This window comes from Meleagris gallopavo, chromosome 8, assembly GCF_905368555.1.
Source record: "Meleagris gallopavo chromosome 8, MGAL_WU_HG_1.1, whole genome shotgun sequence".
Taxonomy (NCBI): Eukaryota; Metazoa; Chordata; class Aves; order Galliformes; family Phasianidae; genus Meleagris; species Meleagris gallopavo.
Genome location: NC_139411.1, coordinates 19,001,589 through 19,019,956, shown reverse-complemented (window position 1 = coordinate 19,019,956; position 18,368 = coordinate 19,001,589). Strand labels below are relative to the sequence as shown.

At 40.7% G+C, this 18,368-nt stretch overlaps 1 protein-coding gene across 3 annotated transcripts in view; it reads left to right on the top strand.

Moving 5' to 3' along the window:
* Nucleotides 1-5,011: 5,011 nt before the first annotated feature.
* The window catches only part of HTR7 (5-hydroxytryptamine receptor 7), a 34,004-nt gene continuing 20,647 nt past the window's right edge, over nucleotides 5,012-18,368 (top strand). For 2 of the 3 annotated variants that reach the window (XM_031554580.2, XM_085229291.1), the window contains exon 1: nucleotides 5,013-5,945. In XM_031554580.2, the coding sequence (XP_031410440.2) occupies nucleotides 5,419-5,945 (527 nt within the window). In that variant the 5' untranslated portion in view covers nucleotides 5,013-5,418. Of the gene's footprint in view, nucleotides 5,946-18,368 lie in introns of all 3 variants that reach the window. The other variant, XM_085229290.1, reaches the window with a different exon arrangement.

The window sequence follows — 18,368 nt, the reverse complement described above, 5'->3', positions numbered from 1 at the left end:
CATGGCCATCCTTCTGACCCACTCCAACAGCTCCACATCACTCCTGTGCTTGGACACACTGCTCCAAATGGGGCCTCACAAGAGCAGGGCAGAGGGGAACAGCCACCTCCCTATCCCTGCTGCCACCCCTCTTTTGATGCAGTCCACGGTACAGTTGGCCTATGGGCTGCAAGCGCACACTGCTAGCTCATATCCAACATTTTGTCCATCAAGACTCCGAGTCTTCCACTGCAGGGCTGCTCTCAGTGAGTTTTTCTCCCAGTCTGAATGTCTGGGGTTGCCCCAGCTCAAATATAACACTTTGAATTTGGCCATTGTTGAACCTCACTAGGTTTTTGTGGGCCCACTTTTCAAGCCTATTGGAACAGCCAGAGCTGCTTCTCTGCCATTTATCTGAACACACAGCCCAAGTGGTCTTCTCAAGGCTTTTCTGTTAAGTGTGTGAACATGGGAGCGTTCAAAGCATTATTTCAAGTTTTCTTTGACAGTGTATGATGGAACTTGATTTAACTTGTCTAAATAAATGCAAGAAGAAATCCATAAACATGTATCAATTATTTTTTGAATGGCCCTATTGGACTAATGTTCAGAGACATTAAACAAGATTAAGCAGCATTTGTGTCTGGCAACAGACAAGCAAAACAAACCTTTCCTTGAGGCACTTAAAATGGAAAGCACTTAAATAGATCTCCATCAAACCTTCAGAACTCTATCTATGTGATGGCACTCCCAGCATCACATATCATCAATTACTTATGCACATCAGTGTGCAACCTTATTTCCTCCATCAGCTACCTGGCTGTTAACATTTTTGTTTAGACCAGCCCCACTGACCTACTTAAAACATAGCTGTGGTCCTCACTGTCAGTCACAAACTTCAAACATGCTTTGTTTCGCCTGTGTCCTGAAGTCCTCCTAATGCAGCCAATTTTTCTTCCCCCGGCTATGTTTTTCACACCATATTTAAATTTTAGGGAAGACCTTTTCAAGTCTTATGAAGTGATATTCTTCTAATGTGCCTCCAGTGGGCAACCCAGGGTAGCAGCTGTCATATATATATATGTATATATATGTGTTTCTTTGGATTTAGTTCTGCATTTAGCATTTTAGGGAGCTAAAAATATTTGGCACCACCTATCTCAGCAACTCAGTAGCTTGAATCTCAGGATCACTTTAATCATAACCTTCACAGTTTCCTTCATAAAGCAGCAAGCTGAAGTTTCAGGGATGAGAACAGTTTTTCAGAGTGATCAAGAATTTCTAGAATAAATTTCACTGTAATTGTTTTTTTTTTCTTTTCAGCTGACAGATTGCTGCTCATATTTACTAGTTCCGAAAAAGGAAGACATCACTTCACATTTATTTTGCTTGCACAGGTGCGAGCATTTATTTTGACAATGATAAGAAATGCCAAATGTATGAATGGTTACCTCTCTATTTCACTGCCACAGTGTGGGGATGATTTATTTTCACACGGGCAAGAAAAGACAGAAAAGAAACTGCAGCTGCAACATCTTTGCTAGAAGTTGGACAAGAGTGCTATTTGTTAACTACATGCTGGGAATAAAAATCAAGGTTCCAATAATATTTGTCCATGGAATTTTACCCAGCCTGTGATAAAATATTCTAAATATTTTGACAATGTATTTCCCCAAGGTAAAAGAAATGTGTACCTATACTTTATTTATTATTCCCAGCAGCAGGTCTTCACCAGACTTATATTGGTTTCCAGGAAAAGAAGATGAAAAGGAAAGAAAAAAATATACAACAGGCAAATGAAAATGACAGTTTATGAAGACAGACTGGATCAGGCAAGGAAAGACAACAAGGGAGATGATAAAAAAGAAGGGAAAATAGCAAGAAGAAAAACCCTCTTTATTACATTTCACACTCAAGTTGTAGGATGAAAAGGATCCAGAACTAAATTGCTTAAGAAGGAAAATGTAGCAACACCTTTAAGATTTTATGTTAAGATGAGCACAGATCTTGTTTTCCAGATACAGCTGTGTGGGGGAAAGAGTTACTAAGCTGGGCTGTTAGTGCTTTCTCCTCTGCTCATGAAGTTCTGCATGTTGCAGTCCTTCTTCAGGCAGCGGGCCATGAGCTAGCAAGACCTGCTGTTCCAATGGACTCTGTGAGCAGCACACCCTCAGCAGAGGGGTGAAGCGTCCAGAATGTAGCATGGGTTCTTTTTCATAGGCACTTTCATAGAAACAGACTGGCTTCACCAAAAAAAAATGTGCTGGTGACATTTTATTTCCTTTATTTCCTCCAAACATGTCTATCTTACCCTACCTTACCAACACCGAAGCAAATAATTGATATAAATACCTACTGTTGTGTTTTCTGCTCTGTGTGAGTCTTAAATTCTGAAGATGTTCTGTGGCTTTTTAATATATTTCCCACCTCTGGTGGAGAAAAAAAATTAGTTATTTTTGGAGGGAAAAGAAATTTTTAAAAAAGCTTTAAGAAATCAAAGAAAAACTTCAAAGAAAAATCAAGAAAAATGTCAATAAGTGCATGAAAAATGGTGGATGAGAGCCCTACAACAGAGTCAGGGGTACACAGAAATATGAAGAGGATTTTATAGGTAAGCAGCCTAACGTACTCAAAGGATGGTAAGCTAAGCTGTGACAAATGGATTTGATGCTATTTACTGAAGCCTAATGTTAGGTGAAGAGCTAATATCCTGAAAGGGGAAAGAGGTTTCACAAATGTCAGCTTGTTCATGACAACCAATCAGGCAACCATAGGTTTAATTTCTGTATGCTGTTTGGAACAACAGTTAGAATTTTTATTTAGGATCACTGAAGACAAAAGCAGAATGTTGACTTGGAAAGATCAACTTCTAATGCTGTTTGTGATTGATTTTAAATTCATGGAACAGATGTAGTCCCATGGAATGAGGAGTGCTCTCTGCTGTCACAGGCGCTGGGGATGGGAAAGCCTCTGAAGCACACAGGGAAAGCAGCTCACCAGACTCAGTCCTGGAATCTGGAAGGTTTTTCTAAATGTGCCCCAGTGAAAGGATTTCAAGGAAAAGATTTTAGAGAGGCACCAGCAGCTTCATCTTGCCACTGTTTTGCCTTTTTCTGTGATAGTACATAACCTCTCTTTCTGTTATAAGATATAAGTCTCTTTGACTTCAGTTGGCTCGTCTTTTCAAAGACAAGATCAAGAGAGTACACAAAGAATGGCTGCATGTAACCTTTGAGAAGGAAAGAAATCAAGCAATTAACTTCTAATGAATTGTAGGGGGACTTGATACAGAAAAAAGATGAGACTTCTACCCCTTTTTAGGTTGAGATGGGTACATATAACACACAAATGATTGTGCGTATATTCCTCTGAGTACACTTTCTAGAGTCATGTTCCAGAAGGAATCCATGAAGGGCTGTCGAAAGGAATGAGTGCGTAATGAACTGTGTCAACACATTTGCAGGAAGCCCCAGATTATAATTTGCTCTGTAAAGTGACATTTTAAGTAACTGAAAAATTGCCTTACAGCAAGTATTAACTGCACGATGTGATCAGTTCTTATGATATGAATCTATTTTAAACAAAATTTTTCCAGTTCCAATCTCAGATACTATTTTAGAAAAATGTATTCACACAATGAGGAAATAATCTCCTTTCTCCACATGTTGCCTTAACACTTTAACTTATTTTGATGTGTCCTTGCCATTACCAAAGATTTGTTTTCCTCTTAGCAGAGGAGGAAGAACAGGGGGTCTATCACCTGGAAGGTAAGTCATCTGCAGCTCTGGGGCAGTTAAATAGGGAAGAATTTTATTGGGAGTAGACACAATAAGACAGCAAACACTGAAATGCTGGAGAAGTCTGAACAGGAAAACACTTTTAGCTTTGTAATGGTCAACGAGCTGCCCAGTAAGATCTCACAACTTGAAACTTGCTTATTTTATGATCCTACTCAAATCAAGATGTGGAGGCAGCAGGGAAAGCAAGCATCTGAGCTGCCCAGGCCTGCTCACTGCTTGAGAGATTCTCTGACCCTGGGGAGCTGCCTGCATTCACACTGTGCCAGGGCAGATTCTCCCCTCACCTAACCCCAGCCCCTGATCCTGCTCACAGGACTGGGGCCAACACACGTGTTGAAGGGCCTGTTCTGAGGGTGAGGTGATGCTGACAAAATGGAAGATTTCATTAAAATTGAGAGTGAGTTGTTTGCTGTGGATCTGTGCTAGGAGTGTCAGATGAGTTTTATCAGATAGCTGAGTAGTTACCAGGTCTCTCTTCAAAGCAGGATTTTATGGCTGCATGATGTCAGCTCATTTTTACTGCTGGGCCACACGAACGGTTCTTCTCTCTCTGTTGTGCATACTAAAAATAGTGCTGCTGTGCCATTACCTACAAGAACTCCTCTCAGATAACAATGACATTAGTCAATGGTTATGATCCATCTGAGGGCTCCTGTTTCCTCTGTGTCATCTGGCTCCTCTCTTGGGTTAGAAATACATAAGAAGCAGGTGTGTTTCATGCTTTTGCTATTTACTGTCTAGCATGGCAGCATACCAACAAGCATGATTCTCTGTGGTCACCCCACTGAACACTCAGTCCTCGCTGTGCTTGGAGGTGGGGAAGTGACCTCCAAAACTGAGAAAGCTCTGAAGTCCCAGGAATGGGATCATGAGTTCCAATTCTGGTATCTCTGCAGTACCAAGAGTACCAAACCAAAAAAACGGTTTGGTTGGTGTTAGTTTTTGCTTTTCTTTTTTTTTTTTTTTAAACTTTACTGAAAGGATTACACGTGGGGTAGTGAATGAGTTGAAAACAATGTAATATAAGTAATAAAAAAGGAAACGCAGGTACTGAAATTCACATTGATAAAATAATAAGGAAGAAATGTAAATCCTGAAGATCCCTAAGCCCGCAGACACGCGTACTTGGGAGAGCACCACGAAGCTCCGCGGTCCCCTCTCCCCGCAGCGGCCGCTGGACCGCTCGCAGCTCGCACCGTCCCGCAGGGCTCGGCACTCTCGCGCCCTCCCGGTGCTGCATCCGCCGCACTCTCCGCGAGCCGTCCCGGCCGGAGCAGCGCTGCCCGCTCCCATGCCGCCGCACACGGCGGCCGTCCCGCTGCCCGCGGGAGGAGGGAGCGGGGGCGGAGCGGCGGCCGGCCCGCTCCCGGCTCCCCGCGCCGCGCTCCCCGCCGCCGTCGGAACACGGCGCCGCCGCCGCCGCTCGGGCCGGGCCGGAGGCGCGCAAGGGATGGCGCGGTGCGCGCCCTGCAGCCGCCCGGGGAGCGTCGCGGGAGAGTGCGGCCGCTCCGGGGGAAGTTGAGGGCCCCTCCGGCGGCTGCGAGGGGGCGGGCGGCGCCGGGCGGCCGAGGAGGAGCCGGAGCATCCCGGGCAGCGCGGTGAGCCGGGCGGCGGGGCTCGATGGGCAGCTCGCGCCGCCATGGTCATCGCCCTCAACGGCAGCCACCTCTACGGTAACCTCCGGCCCTTCGCGCTGGAGGAGCCGCGGGCGCTGGGCGGCGGGAGGATGATCGCCGGCTCGTGGCCCCCGCGCAGCCTGGCCAAGCTCGGCCCTGGCGGCACTCCCCCTCCGCTGCCCGCCGCCAGCCCCGCGCCCGGGAACGACTCGCAATGCGGGGAGCAGATCCTCAGCTACGGCAACGTGGAGAAAGTTGTCATCGGGGCCGTGCTCAGCCTCATCACGCTGCTGACTGTCGCCGGCAACTGCCTGGTGGTCATCTCCGTCTGCTTCGTGAAGAAGCTGCGGCAGCCCTCCAACTATCTCATCGTCTCGCTGGCCCTGGCCGACCTCTCCGTGGCCCTGGCCGTCATGCCCTTCGTCAGCGTGACTGATCTCATCGGTGGCGAGTGGATCTTCGGGCGCCTTTTCTGCAACGTCTTCATCGCCATGGATGTCATGTGCTGCACGGCCTCCATCATGACCCTCTGCGTGATCAGCATCGACAGGTGAGCGACCCCTGCTCCAGCCATGCTGGAGACCCTCTGCCCCCCACTTTTTCCCGAGGAAGGAAGAGGCTCTTGATGGGTCCGAAGTGCAGTGCGAGCCCTGTAGCCTCTTGTTTGAAGGAGCTGGGTACCCTGCTAGCCCCCACTTAGCCATGCTGCTCTTCCCACAGAGCCCAGGAGGTCACAGCTTTACAGCTGTGTGCGGTTTCTGTGGAAGCCTACAAATAAAGCAAGTGGGCATTTGTTGCTGCTTTAACATGTGCAACGTGTGTCTTCAACTGCATTATAGCAAGGCTGGAGCTGAACTGTTTCTGAGGTTGGTGCCGCTGTGACTCACTGGGGTTTGGTGGAGTTTCACCAGGTCAGAGCTTGCTCAGGAATTACAGTTCATTAGGTTTTTACTGTTATTCTGGTACAAGCTGGGAATAGCTGAGTTTCAAGTAGCAGAACCATTTTGGCCAAGTAATCTTATGACTGAAGGAAAAATTGCTTTGAAGTATTTGCCTCCCTCTATATACATCTTCAGTTCCCCTTAAAACAACAAACAGGATATCCTCACAGACAGACAGCTTCTTCCCAAAACTAGTCCAGGCAAGCATTGGGGCAATAAGAAGGTCTAGATAGGCTGTAGGAGGAACTTAGGTATTTCTGATGTTAAAGCCATCCCTGAGATCTCACTTATGCCCATGTCTAAGCTCTCCTCTGCAGAGGAAGGCTAACATATTCCTTTAATTCCTGCAGGTCCAATCTGAAATCATATGCAGCCTATAACTTCCCTTTTGCACAGCCTAAATCCTATGCCAGGCATCTTAGCATCTAGAGGGAGACTGTTTTCCTTACAACACTGCACAGCTAGCAGAAAGCAAAGAACTTCCTAACTATATTGTAGGAGTTTATCAGAGTCCAATATCAAACAGTTGCCTTGACTCTTCAGAAAGTTTTTGGAAAGGACTCTGTACTGAGTTTATGCAGAGAAACAGTCTTTCAGAAGAGCCCAACAATAACCAGAGGTTGTTTCATTCATTTCAGGTCAGTTTCTATTCATTTCAAGACTTAATTTCTTTGTAAGCATTCCTTGCTCTGATGTTCTCTAGTTTGTGAATTCTGCTTGGCTAGCAGTTATGTGAATGCTGCAAAACACCTTGTAGCAATGAAATCTACAGACAGACTTTGACAGCATCAAATAATTTTGTTATTGTTATTTTTGCTTTTAATTTAATTCCAGTATTGTAAGAAAATACAAGTAGACTTATCTTCCTTCCCAGCGTTGTACTATTTTTCTCACCTTGTCATTTTTGAGATAGGTCATTTCATTTTTCCACACTTGCAGCATAAAATATTTTCATCCATTGATCGTTTTTGATGTTCGTGACTGAGCTCTATTTCTAACAACCTTCTTAAGACAGGTTAACATAATTAATCTCTCTTAGCCAAATAAGGATGTGTGGCTGATTCACTTAGTAGCAATGGAATAAGTCATTTTTCTTCCTTGTCATTGCTTCGCTTAACATTTGAGCTGACTGCGGTGTGCTGAGCAAAGGCTTCGGCTGGGCTGATCATGGGGATGAGAAGGTCTCTCACTTTTTCCTTTCCTTTGTATTCCCCCTCTCAAATAAAATCTTACAAGAGATAGAGCTGTGTGTTTTGAACAGAACATAGCCTATTATGAATGACTGGTTTTCATTTACTGGTTTAAACTAGAATCATTCTCCTCTTGTCTATTCCTACCTATATTTCTGAATGTTTGTTTAACATGATATCTTCATAATTCATTATACCCTTATCTACTTCCTACTTGAAATCAAAATTCTATCAGTGCATCAGGATGCTTTAACCTCTGTAACTAACATCCACTGGATAGATAAGATAGGTGATATTGTAAAGAGAAGGAGACAAACCAGCAATTCATTAGCAAAATGTCTTCACCATTTAGCAATAAAGAATTTTAAAATTCCATGATTTGCAATCCTATTTAAAAATAAATAATCTTAAACTGCTGTGGGAGTGCTCAGACAGACCAAAGATGAACTTGGGAGGTTAAGTAGTCTTTGAATGGTGAGTATGTGGAAAATATGCAAACCAAGGAGTGCTGATGAAAAATAAATGTGAATGATAAAGTGTCACCACTGTAAATTAGTGGTTCCAGCTTACCTGCTGTTCACACGTTTATGTAGTTAGGAAAGTTTTAACAAATCAGGAGATATACCTCTGAAAAACAGAATACTTCTAGATAAAGTAGTGGGACAGGAGCTAGCAAACCACAATGCGTGAGGTGCACCAGAGGCCACTTTCCACAAGTATGATGGAAACACTTGCATGTTTTATGTTACCTAGGAGAAGAAGATCTCTGATGATAAAGCCCTTACAATCCCACTGCAAATAAAAGAAATATGAGATGAACCAGGAAATCCAGAAGCAGGAGACAAGTGAATAAAATTCACCATGGTTTCAACATGGCCACTGTCCTCTGTCTTGTTAGATACACTTAAACTTAGTAGCACAACTTACTAGTCCTATTGTCTCCTGCTTAGAGAGAAGGGACAAGATCTGTTAAAACTGAACTTTTTTTTTCCAAATAACTAGGCTCATTGGGATAGTTTGAGAAGCCTTTGTCATCTGGTAGTATCTCTCCTGAAAGGAAGAATACAGCTGTTTTAGGCAGTGCAGAGTCAGCAGACAAGTTGAATGTTTTCAAGTTTTCATCATTAAACCCCTAGGTTATTCCCAAAGCAGATATCACTCGAATGCATACAGCTGAAAAAATGTTACTATTGAATTAATCTAAACAAACCTTAATTACAAACCGTTAGGCAAAGTTTTTGTGGAGAGATAGTACGGTTTGTTGGACGAACAAATGTAGCTGGTAAGAAAGAAGTTTGAAGCCCATCCAAAGAGGATAAAATAAGTAAATTCCAGAGGCTTTCTGATTTGTTTTACTTACAGAGATATAAGCTATTGGCTCATGTCACTGAATGCCAGCAGCTGGCAGGCCTACTGCACACACAAAGATTATGCTGCGCAGCCCTTGGGGACAGACACATTTTTTCACCTGAATTTGCAGGAAAATGCAGATTAACATGGAGACTACAAGTGGACTGATTTGATTCTGTTGCCTGGTCAGAGACGTCCCACGTGGCCTGTTCCAAAGGAGCGTGCCACTGCCTGAAATTATACAGAAAGGTCTCGAAGGATCTTTTACTGTTCCTTCTTTTTCCTCCTGCTTTTATTTATTTATTTATACATGTAGCAGAGTGTCAGCAAAATGTATCACTTGTGTTTATAAGCAGCTGGTTGACAGAGGCCTGCAGGACAGCAAATGCAAGGCTCACCTTCCCTTTTACAGTAGCAGCATAGTGCCAGGTCTAGGCACCATGTCAAGTTTTTCACCTTCTCTATGTTTAAACACAGGTTCCCGAATAGGATACATATTTGAGAAGAGTGTTATTGAGGGCAAGGGTTTGAGATTCAAACACAACCTATCTTTTGTCTGAATAGAGCTGCTTGTGATTTTTTAGGTTGCTTCTGCTCTAAGCTGTATAAATGTTAAGACTGCAATCATGCTAATATGTAGATCTCTGACTTTGTACAGCATTCACGAGGAGAGGCCAGTCTGAAAAGGTCATACTGTTATCTACAGAGAACTGAACTGTGGGGTGATCATGAGAGAAAGTCCATAACAATATCAACTTATTGACTACTAGGGCTTTATATCTCCCTTGTATTTCACAACACAAAAACCTTCACAGATCTTTATTACAGTGACCTGACATTAACATATTTTTCAGGAATCTCTGCCTCATTTAAGTCACTTTGGGAAGGAAGCTATCTGCTTACAGGCAGAAGTAAGACCAGACATGACATAGACAAGTGTATTTCCACCTTTCCAAATTTTGTAAGGATTAAACAAATAAGGCAGCTTGATACCTCCACCATCACTATCACCTTTGCTATACTATATCCATGATATGAGTGGTAGCTCTGGAGAAAGGTAGGAGTTACTGAGACTGGTGAGATATTTGTGCCTCAATGAATAGCAAACTACTTAAAGCATTTCTTAGTGGGTTCTTGTTGTTGTTGTTCGTTTGTTTTTTTCCTTTTAAAGCTCCACTTTTCTGGCTCTGAATTAAATTATATTACATTTAGATTTCTTTACATTTAAGAAAGCTTGAACATCAGCAGGGAATCACAAGGGAAAATGCAAAGCCTATCTTAGTGGGTGAATGAACATCAAAAAGGAATTAATTGAATTTAATCTGGTGTTGTTTGCCTGCTGATTCATCATGTTATTTTGACCCAAGATAACTACAAAAATCCTGTTTTGGAGAGTATCCACTGAACAATTGCATCAGTAGCAATTTTTAATTCAATTTAAAAATAACTCTTTGCCTTAGGAAGTAATAAAGCAACATAACTATAATTGAAGAATTATAACACTTGCTCCATACCCACATAAGTAATGAAACACTTTTGGGGGAACTTAACTAGTTTGTATCCTAGCCAACCATGTATGACTATTCCAGACTTCCTTTAAATTGATGAGGATTTTCAATTCTCATGCAAACAGTATGGTAATATGGCTTTTTGTTGTTCCTGAGATTTTTATACACAAGGAATGCTTCTCTTTCCCCTCTCTGTGTGTTATCTTTTACAATGCTCCATATAACTATGAATAATTATGCTTTATCTTAGTGTATGGGTGCCCCTAAGTTCTCACCCATTTCATGTTTCCTGGAAGCGAGGCTGGGAACTGAGGAGTGCTCACAGGAAGAACTTGTACATAACTTATAAATAAAGTCTTCAGCATTTTAAATAGCATCCAGGTATCTACACTCTGCCTACATCCAAAACTGATTACCTGACCTGAAAATGTTGTCAGCAATATCCTAAGCCTAATGACACCTAGAAGCTCTTTCTGGCTTCTGTTCAGAATAGAACTCTTTTGCCTCTAGGCCACAGGTGAAAATGCTGCAGGCCGTTCTGCTAACCCTGCTCATTTTCTTCAGAATATACGTGTAGACAGGTATGCACAGCCAGATACCAAAAAGTCCTGTACGCAATTTATTTTGGATGTAGAATATACATAAGCACTGACATGCAATGTCCCCAGCTCCAAGGCATTTTATTCAGTATACAGAATGGAACAAGGTATACAGCAGAAATCTTTATCATTGCTTTAGGCAGTTCTTGTCCTCCTATGGGCTAGCACCAGCCAGATCTGTGCTGCTTGCTAGGGGTTTGGCTTGAGTAGGGTCTCCTCAGAGGCCCCCTGCTCTATTTAGGGAACCTTGGTATGGAATGGATACAAGAAACAAAAGTACTGCAACATAATGGCTTTCTTCAAAGACAAGCTGTGGGCAGTGAATCTTCTAACTTTCACTTCTTTAATCACAAACTGTGTGCCTTTGTGTCTTTGCAAGGTGTAGGCTGTCAAATCCTGCAAGGATTGGAGGTCCTGAAGTCACTGAAGGCTTCAGAAAAGTAGAAAGCTTTGATTCATCTAAAAATAACTCGAGAGAGAAAAAAAAAAAATCAGAAGGGATTACAGGAAAAGTATGTGATGGAGTCACTGCAATTAAAGTCTATATTACAGAAAAAAGCTATCAATATGGCAGCAAATTCCTAAATGGCAGAGGCTTTGTTTCCATCGCTCAACCCAACAAGCAATGGTGCTCTTTCTGAATCTATAAATAACTTATCTAGCTCAGAAAAGGGACAGGCAATATTAATACACTAAAATGAAAATCAAAAGAAAAAAGCAAAGCAGATGTTTTTTATTCCTTTCCATGTAGATTTTCTAAATTAGTCAACTTGAAGAAGAGTTATTCACACTGTAACTTGTTCTTGGCCACAGGGATTGTTCTATTACATCTTTGCACAGATATTAGGCTTCATAACATGCACAGTAAAGAATGGAAGGTAACAAATAAAAGGTGTTCTAACAAACAGGCCTTTTACTACCAAAGCGTTTGGAAGTTGTGTCATTCTAGAATGGGAAGAGATATAAGATCTGAAGTTTGGCAGGAGTCTTCTGACTGTGTTGGAGAGGATGAAAAACAGTGGGAAGCTGGAAGACATTCTTTTGGTGTTATGTGTGTGTTTAAAAAGGGAACCATGAAGGTGTGTAGATGCAGGATAACCTGGAGGTGACAAGTAAAGATAACTGCAATTGATCATGATCCAACATATATATTAATGGAGAATAATAGTTCAGTAAGTAGCAGGAGATTTCCAATTACACCACATTTACTGAATGCCTTTCCTTGGAACTGGCTTGTTGCATTTTTGCCCCCACATTCCCAACTATCTTCTGTTTGCTCCTACCAAAGCTTAACACTATATGAGCTTTCAGAAGTAAAAGGGTCTCTTAATTCTTGGGATATCATCCAGATATTTTAAAGGAGCCCTATATCCAGAGGTAAGGTGATGTTAATTCACATTTTTGCCCAACAGGGCATTGTGGAGACATTTGAATAGTGTATTTCTTCCTGTCAAGAACACAAAAAGAGTTTCCATAAATGAGATTGAATTCACTTCAAAATTCACAGGAATAATACAATGCTGGAAACACTTCTCTGTTTTTGAAGGGGGCTTTCAGAAATATCTTGTAACATAAATAACAAAAATGCAAATACATATCAGACTATCAGACAGGTGGGACAGTGTAGTGTAGCCTATGTACACTGATCAAATTTTATTTGCCTGGAGTATATTTTCTTCAACTGAACAAGGAAATATCTGTGGTGATTATACTGCACTTAAAGCAAGACTACTCATACTGCTGGTAATGTGTTTTCACAGTTTTCTAAAGGAGCAGAAATTAACCAAAGATTGTCTTTGAATTTTCTGGAATAATTTTCTCAGAAAAAAATACTTTTTATTTGTAGAAATCCTTGTTAATTGTATAAGGGAAGTATCTTGTTTCTTGAAAAGAAATCCAATATTATTTTTAATATTGCTCTTAAGTTTGAAACACTTTATCAGAAACATTTGTGCCAACTTTTTAAACAGAACATCTGACTTAATCAGCAGTTGATAGTGTACATGTCTCTTTCTGCTACATATTCCTCATACAACTAAGACCAAGGAGTGGAATTGCACAGTCTGATATCTAAGTCTACAACATAGAAGCATCATAAAGCAGTTCTCAATACAGTTTTTTTCCAAATGGTCACTAGTATTTGTAAGGAGAGGATAACTTCTTTTGGCTGGAAGGCCGAGATTTCAGTTTTTCATTTTGCATTGGGAAGCCAGTTTCTTCAGAAGGATTGTACTACTTTTGCCAAGTTTGACGCACTCAGACTGGCAAGATCTCTCATTTAGGTTGACTCAGTTACATTGAGACACTTGATTCCTAGTAGTATCATTGCAGAATTTCATGGGGAGGTTGCTGCATGGTAATGCAGTGGGCACGCTTCAAATCTAAACCATATGTCTAGGGAGAAAGGAGGAGAGAGCTACCTGCTTTCAAATGAATCTGAGCATCAAGTCAGCCAGTAGAAATGCTGGTAACACACTGGTTCTGCCAGCTCAATTTGAAGCTTGAGTTCAAACTGGTGTTAGGTCACAAACTTGAGGCAGTATTTGCTCTCATAATAAATATTGTATGTTATGGCTCTTCAAAGAGTAAGAAAGAGAACTAGACCATTTTATCATCCAAAAACAAAACAAACAAACAAACAAACAAAAAAACACAAAAAAACAGGCAGAAATGGAAGGATCTCCCTTTCAGTCCTGTGATTGTAAAGACTGTTACGAAATGACTCTAGGGATGTTAATGCAGAAATATCTTTCTTGAAATTCAGAAATCGACTTTCTTGGCCATAGGTAACAACATATCATGAAAATGATACAAAAACTTGAAATCATTCATGAATGAATGGTGAATGTACATAACTGAACTTTTTGCAAAGATAAGGGTAAAAATCTTCAGTTACAGAGTTAAAGGCACAATGACTTTTATAGCTCTTTGCCACTAGTCACATGCTCTTCTCCTTATTGACTTCACTACAAGATTTGTATGTATCTGAGTAAAACTTGGTTTTATTCTGTTTGAAGTACTATAACAAAATTAAAGAATGAATGCAGCAGCTTTGATTTTTCTTTTCTACCTTGCTGTTCCATCAGGAGGCTTTATATAGAACATCTTGATTATCTGATACATATGGGTGGTTCCATAAATATTAGCTCATATGTAAATGAGGTGGTGATTCACATCTAGCAGTAAACAAGTTTTCTGGGCAATGTGCAGAGAGAAATGAAAATTCTAATAGTGCCAGCTGTTCTAGTAGCATGCAGACCTGAGACATGCAGGGAAATTAAGTCAGTACTGAATATGTTCTTTCTGTCTTTATGGCCTCTGCTATCAAACTGTGAGCTAGCACAAGAGATCACCAAGGGGGTTAATACCACCATGTACAGTAATTTGCTCTATGTAAAGCAAAATGATCATGATTTGTGTAAAAGACAAAAGCAAGAAGGGACATTATAAAAATAACTTCTTTTAAAGTAATGAGAAACCAGGGTGAAGTCTATTCTTAGAGGTACATTGTGTCTCAATGAAAAAGCTGGCAACAGTTTTTTCCTGAGATATATCAAGGAAATGGGTGGTTTTTGGTACTGTCAATAACTTGAAATCAAGTTTTTTAGCTTATAGAAGTATAAATTAAAAATATAACCACAAGGAGAGTTACTTGTCCATTTTTGCTCACAAATTTTAAGGAATCATTGGGAAGTGAAATTGGAGCCGTGGAAGGATAACACTTTTTCTCAGACAGAATCACAGAATCATTAAGGTTGAAAAGGACCTCTAAGGTCATCTAGTCCAACTGTCAACCCATCCCCACGATACCCACTAGCCATGTCCCACATCTACGCTGTTCTGAAACACCTCCAGGAACCATGACTCCACCACATCCCTAGGCAGTCTGTTCTAGTGCCTGACCACTCTATCAGAGAAGTTTTCCCTGATAGCCAACCTGAAAAGCTGGGGAGCTGTTTGTCCTGCAGGGTATGTCAGGTTGGGGAGCCTGAAGAGAGGAGTAGGCAGCAGTTAGCTTTGCCTTAAAGGTCTTCTCAGGGACCAAAGGAAGAACTTATTGGATCTCAGACATTCACTGAGTTGGGTAAAAGCAGAATTAGAATCAAAGGCTTGACTGCAAGGTGACAGTTCTTGTGGGAGAGCTGCGTACAAACCTTACTGCTAACTCACCACATGATGAGTTTTCTATAACACATAAATGTACTAATTTTCATTTAAATAACTTTTGACTTTTCTAAGTTAGAAACTTGCCAGTCTTTTGGGTTGAACTTGTTTTTGTAGAAGACGTAGCTCATCATGAGGTCTCCACCCAACAGCCTTAGATTCAGTTCTGCTGCCCCTACTCACACAGAAGAACATTGATCAGTAACCTTGCTGGCAATGGAATCATCATTTCTCATCAGCTGAGTTTTAAGTACCTTCATTCAGAGATATGGCCTGTTACCATTGCAAGAGAAATGGAACCCCAGAGACAGAGCTTTCTTTAAGTGCATTATTTATAATTTGACTCCCTTTCATTAGAGAGGCATTAGAAAGTAGGGTTACTGAATTTCAACATATGGTTTGCACATCTCTGGAGACAGATGCAAAATGTAAATGCAAAAAAAGAAGTCTGTCTGTAGTGTGTTTTTACTAGTTAGAGGACTAGGAAATGTAGGGATTTGTGAATCAAAGCAAAGAATGCTAAAAGATTTTCTCCAGTATCCATTATTTAGAAATTGGCAACAGGCATAAAAATTAGAAGGAAGAAGTGGAACTAATGAGCACACATAACAAGTGTATATGCTATTATCCAAACTTATAGTACAATTTGCAACATAACTGTCATCATGAATACAAACCATGAAAATATGTTGTTGCCATGAAATAGTTCAGATACACAGACATTTACGCATTTGCCAGAATAATTTTCTATAAACAGTTCTTCATGTGGGTTGCTAAATTTTGTTTATTTGCTGAGAAGTAGACATTTAACAAATATTTGAAATTCAAAATCCCTGAACAAAGTCAGCATGTGTTGTCTGACCACAAATTACTTGGAAACATTTCTATGTGTGGCCCAAAGCAGCTGCTGACAAGATGCAAAGCTTTTATTTAATAGCCTAATAAGATGTTTTGATCTAAAAATAATACAGCTCCAGCTCTAAAGACTTTATTTTTGCACTGTTGTGTACTTGTACTTCAGTTTCCCTTTTACCTTAAGAGTATGTATTTGGAAACCCACTTTGCAGCACAAGCAGTTTTATCAACAATGCTAATTGTAGTCTCTCAAGAGTCTATTGTCCTATATTAAAAAGCTATTTTTGCTAAATGAGTCTGATCATTACCAGAACACAAACTTCTCTTTTTTCCAAAAATAATCCAAATTAAAATGGCATGGTAGGCTGTTTGCCTGTAAATTAAACAATATAAAAGGAGGCTTAACATTTCTGAAGCCTGGTACTTGACAGTAAGCTTCTGCACTGCTGCCTAGGTGGTGAAATGAAGGCAGCATATTATCAGGTAACCAAAATGCCTGCAAATCTTGGTGAGTTCCTTGAGATCTCTTTGGCTCAGCTGTGGTGATTCATCCCACACTGAGAACAAAGTTCTACTCCTAAGTTCAAGTAAGTGTTTGAAGATGTTAGCCTGGCACATGAGAGCTGCGATTATTGGAAACTGTAGGTGCAGCAATACATCTTGGATGTTTTTGGTCTTCATCCAAACACGGTCGATGCCACCACATCTCAAAAGAACCTTGGAGTTGCCTGCTTACTGCTGATATAAGCAATGGGAAGATGTACTCACCAAGAGGTGAGAAGAAGGGCTTCCTTCTGCTGATCCCACTTATTTCACTGCTTCCACATGGTTGTAGCATCTGTAAAATGAGGAGAGAGGAGAGGGTCCTTGATAATCTGAAAATTCTGCTGTCATTAAAGACTGGAAGAGGAGATGGTCTATCATGAGCTGTACCTATTTCTGCTTTAGCATAAAGTTATAGATCTAAATTTTGGAATGTGAAAGGGCATTTTAAAAGAACTGTGATCATGAAACACAGTATGGCTCTTACTCTTCACACGGCAGTGCTAGATAGATACCTGTCAATATGTGACTTCAAGCAGAGACAGCTTATTCTTCCAGCATTTTGACCTGGGATGACTGAGTTTCTTATAATCTGGAAATTTATTACAAAATCCTTGTCTCAGCCTTGCAAGCAAGATTTGCTTGCTGCTGTTCACAAGTAAAACATCACTGATCTCAGTCAGACAGAATGCATTTATGCTGGAGGAGATGCAGTGTTTTTTTTAATCTCAGATGTTTTTATGAAACTGAGTTACTTAGATACTTTGGCTCTTTCAGTACCTCCATTGCAGTCCCAAAGTTGCCATTTCCCTCTTTTATTCTGTTAGTGGGTTTCCATCTTTCTTTCAGCCCTAAGTGCATTGAGAGTTGCTTTGTAAGAGGGTGACATCAACGAAAAGTTCGTTTTACACTGAAAGATAATGACAATATTTCAAAAGCACTTTTCAAGAAATGACTACAATTAAAACTCACTGTGCTCACTTTCTAGTAACAGCAGGTAAATGTGGCTAGCATTTCCCTAGCAGGTACTTAGAGAAACCCAGACAATATACAGACGCTGCAAAAGATGCTTTGTGCCTTAGATTTTCCTGCACATGCTAACAGTATCTTTTCATATACTGTGTTTTTCTTTCCTTCTGAGCTTTGGCAAAAATTTAAATTTGACGTAAACATTCTTAATTTTTATGCACCTGACCCAAATAAATGGAGCAAAATCTTCCTGGGATTTTTTTTACAAATTCAGATCTGCCTTCAGGCAAATACTGCTATGGCCAAAGCAAAAAATGTCCAAGTAAATCAGTTCTAGATTGAGATTCACCCATATTGGGGTTCAGTAGTGCACTTGAAAAATCATTGGCAGAAGAAACAAAGAAGATAATTCGGATCACATCCTTCCAACATTTTTTGTCTCTAAAGAGACGGGAATTTGTCTCTATAGAGACAGGAAGGGAAAGAAAAAGGAGGAGGAGGGAAGAAATATGCTAGAAGGTGTTCTTCCTTAAGTGCTTTGTCTGGGAAATTATGTTTGAATTGTTTGTATTCAAGGAAGGAAAAGAGAGGACATAAATATCAGCACATTTAAATAAAGCTATTCCCTGAAGATACTTTGTCTTAATACGATGGTATTATCAGTTCAATGGACTGTGATTTTTCATTTAATTCATCACTTACTTATACTATGGAAGTTTCTGAAATGCTTCATTTAATTGCACTGAAGAGATCAGTCATGATTTTCTAGTTGGAGTTGTAGGAGGCTTTCATTTTGAAACACCATTATAACTTTCAAAATAATTCCTTTTAAGCTGATGTTTAGTGTCAACCCA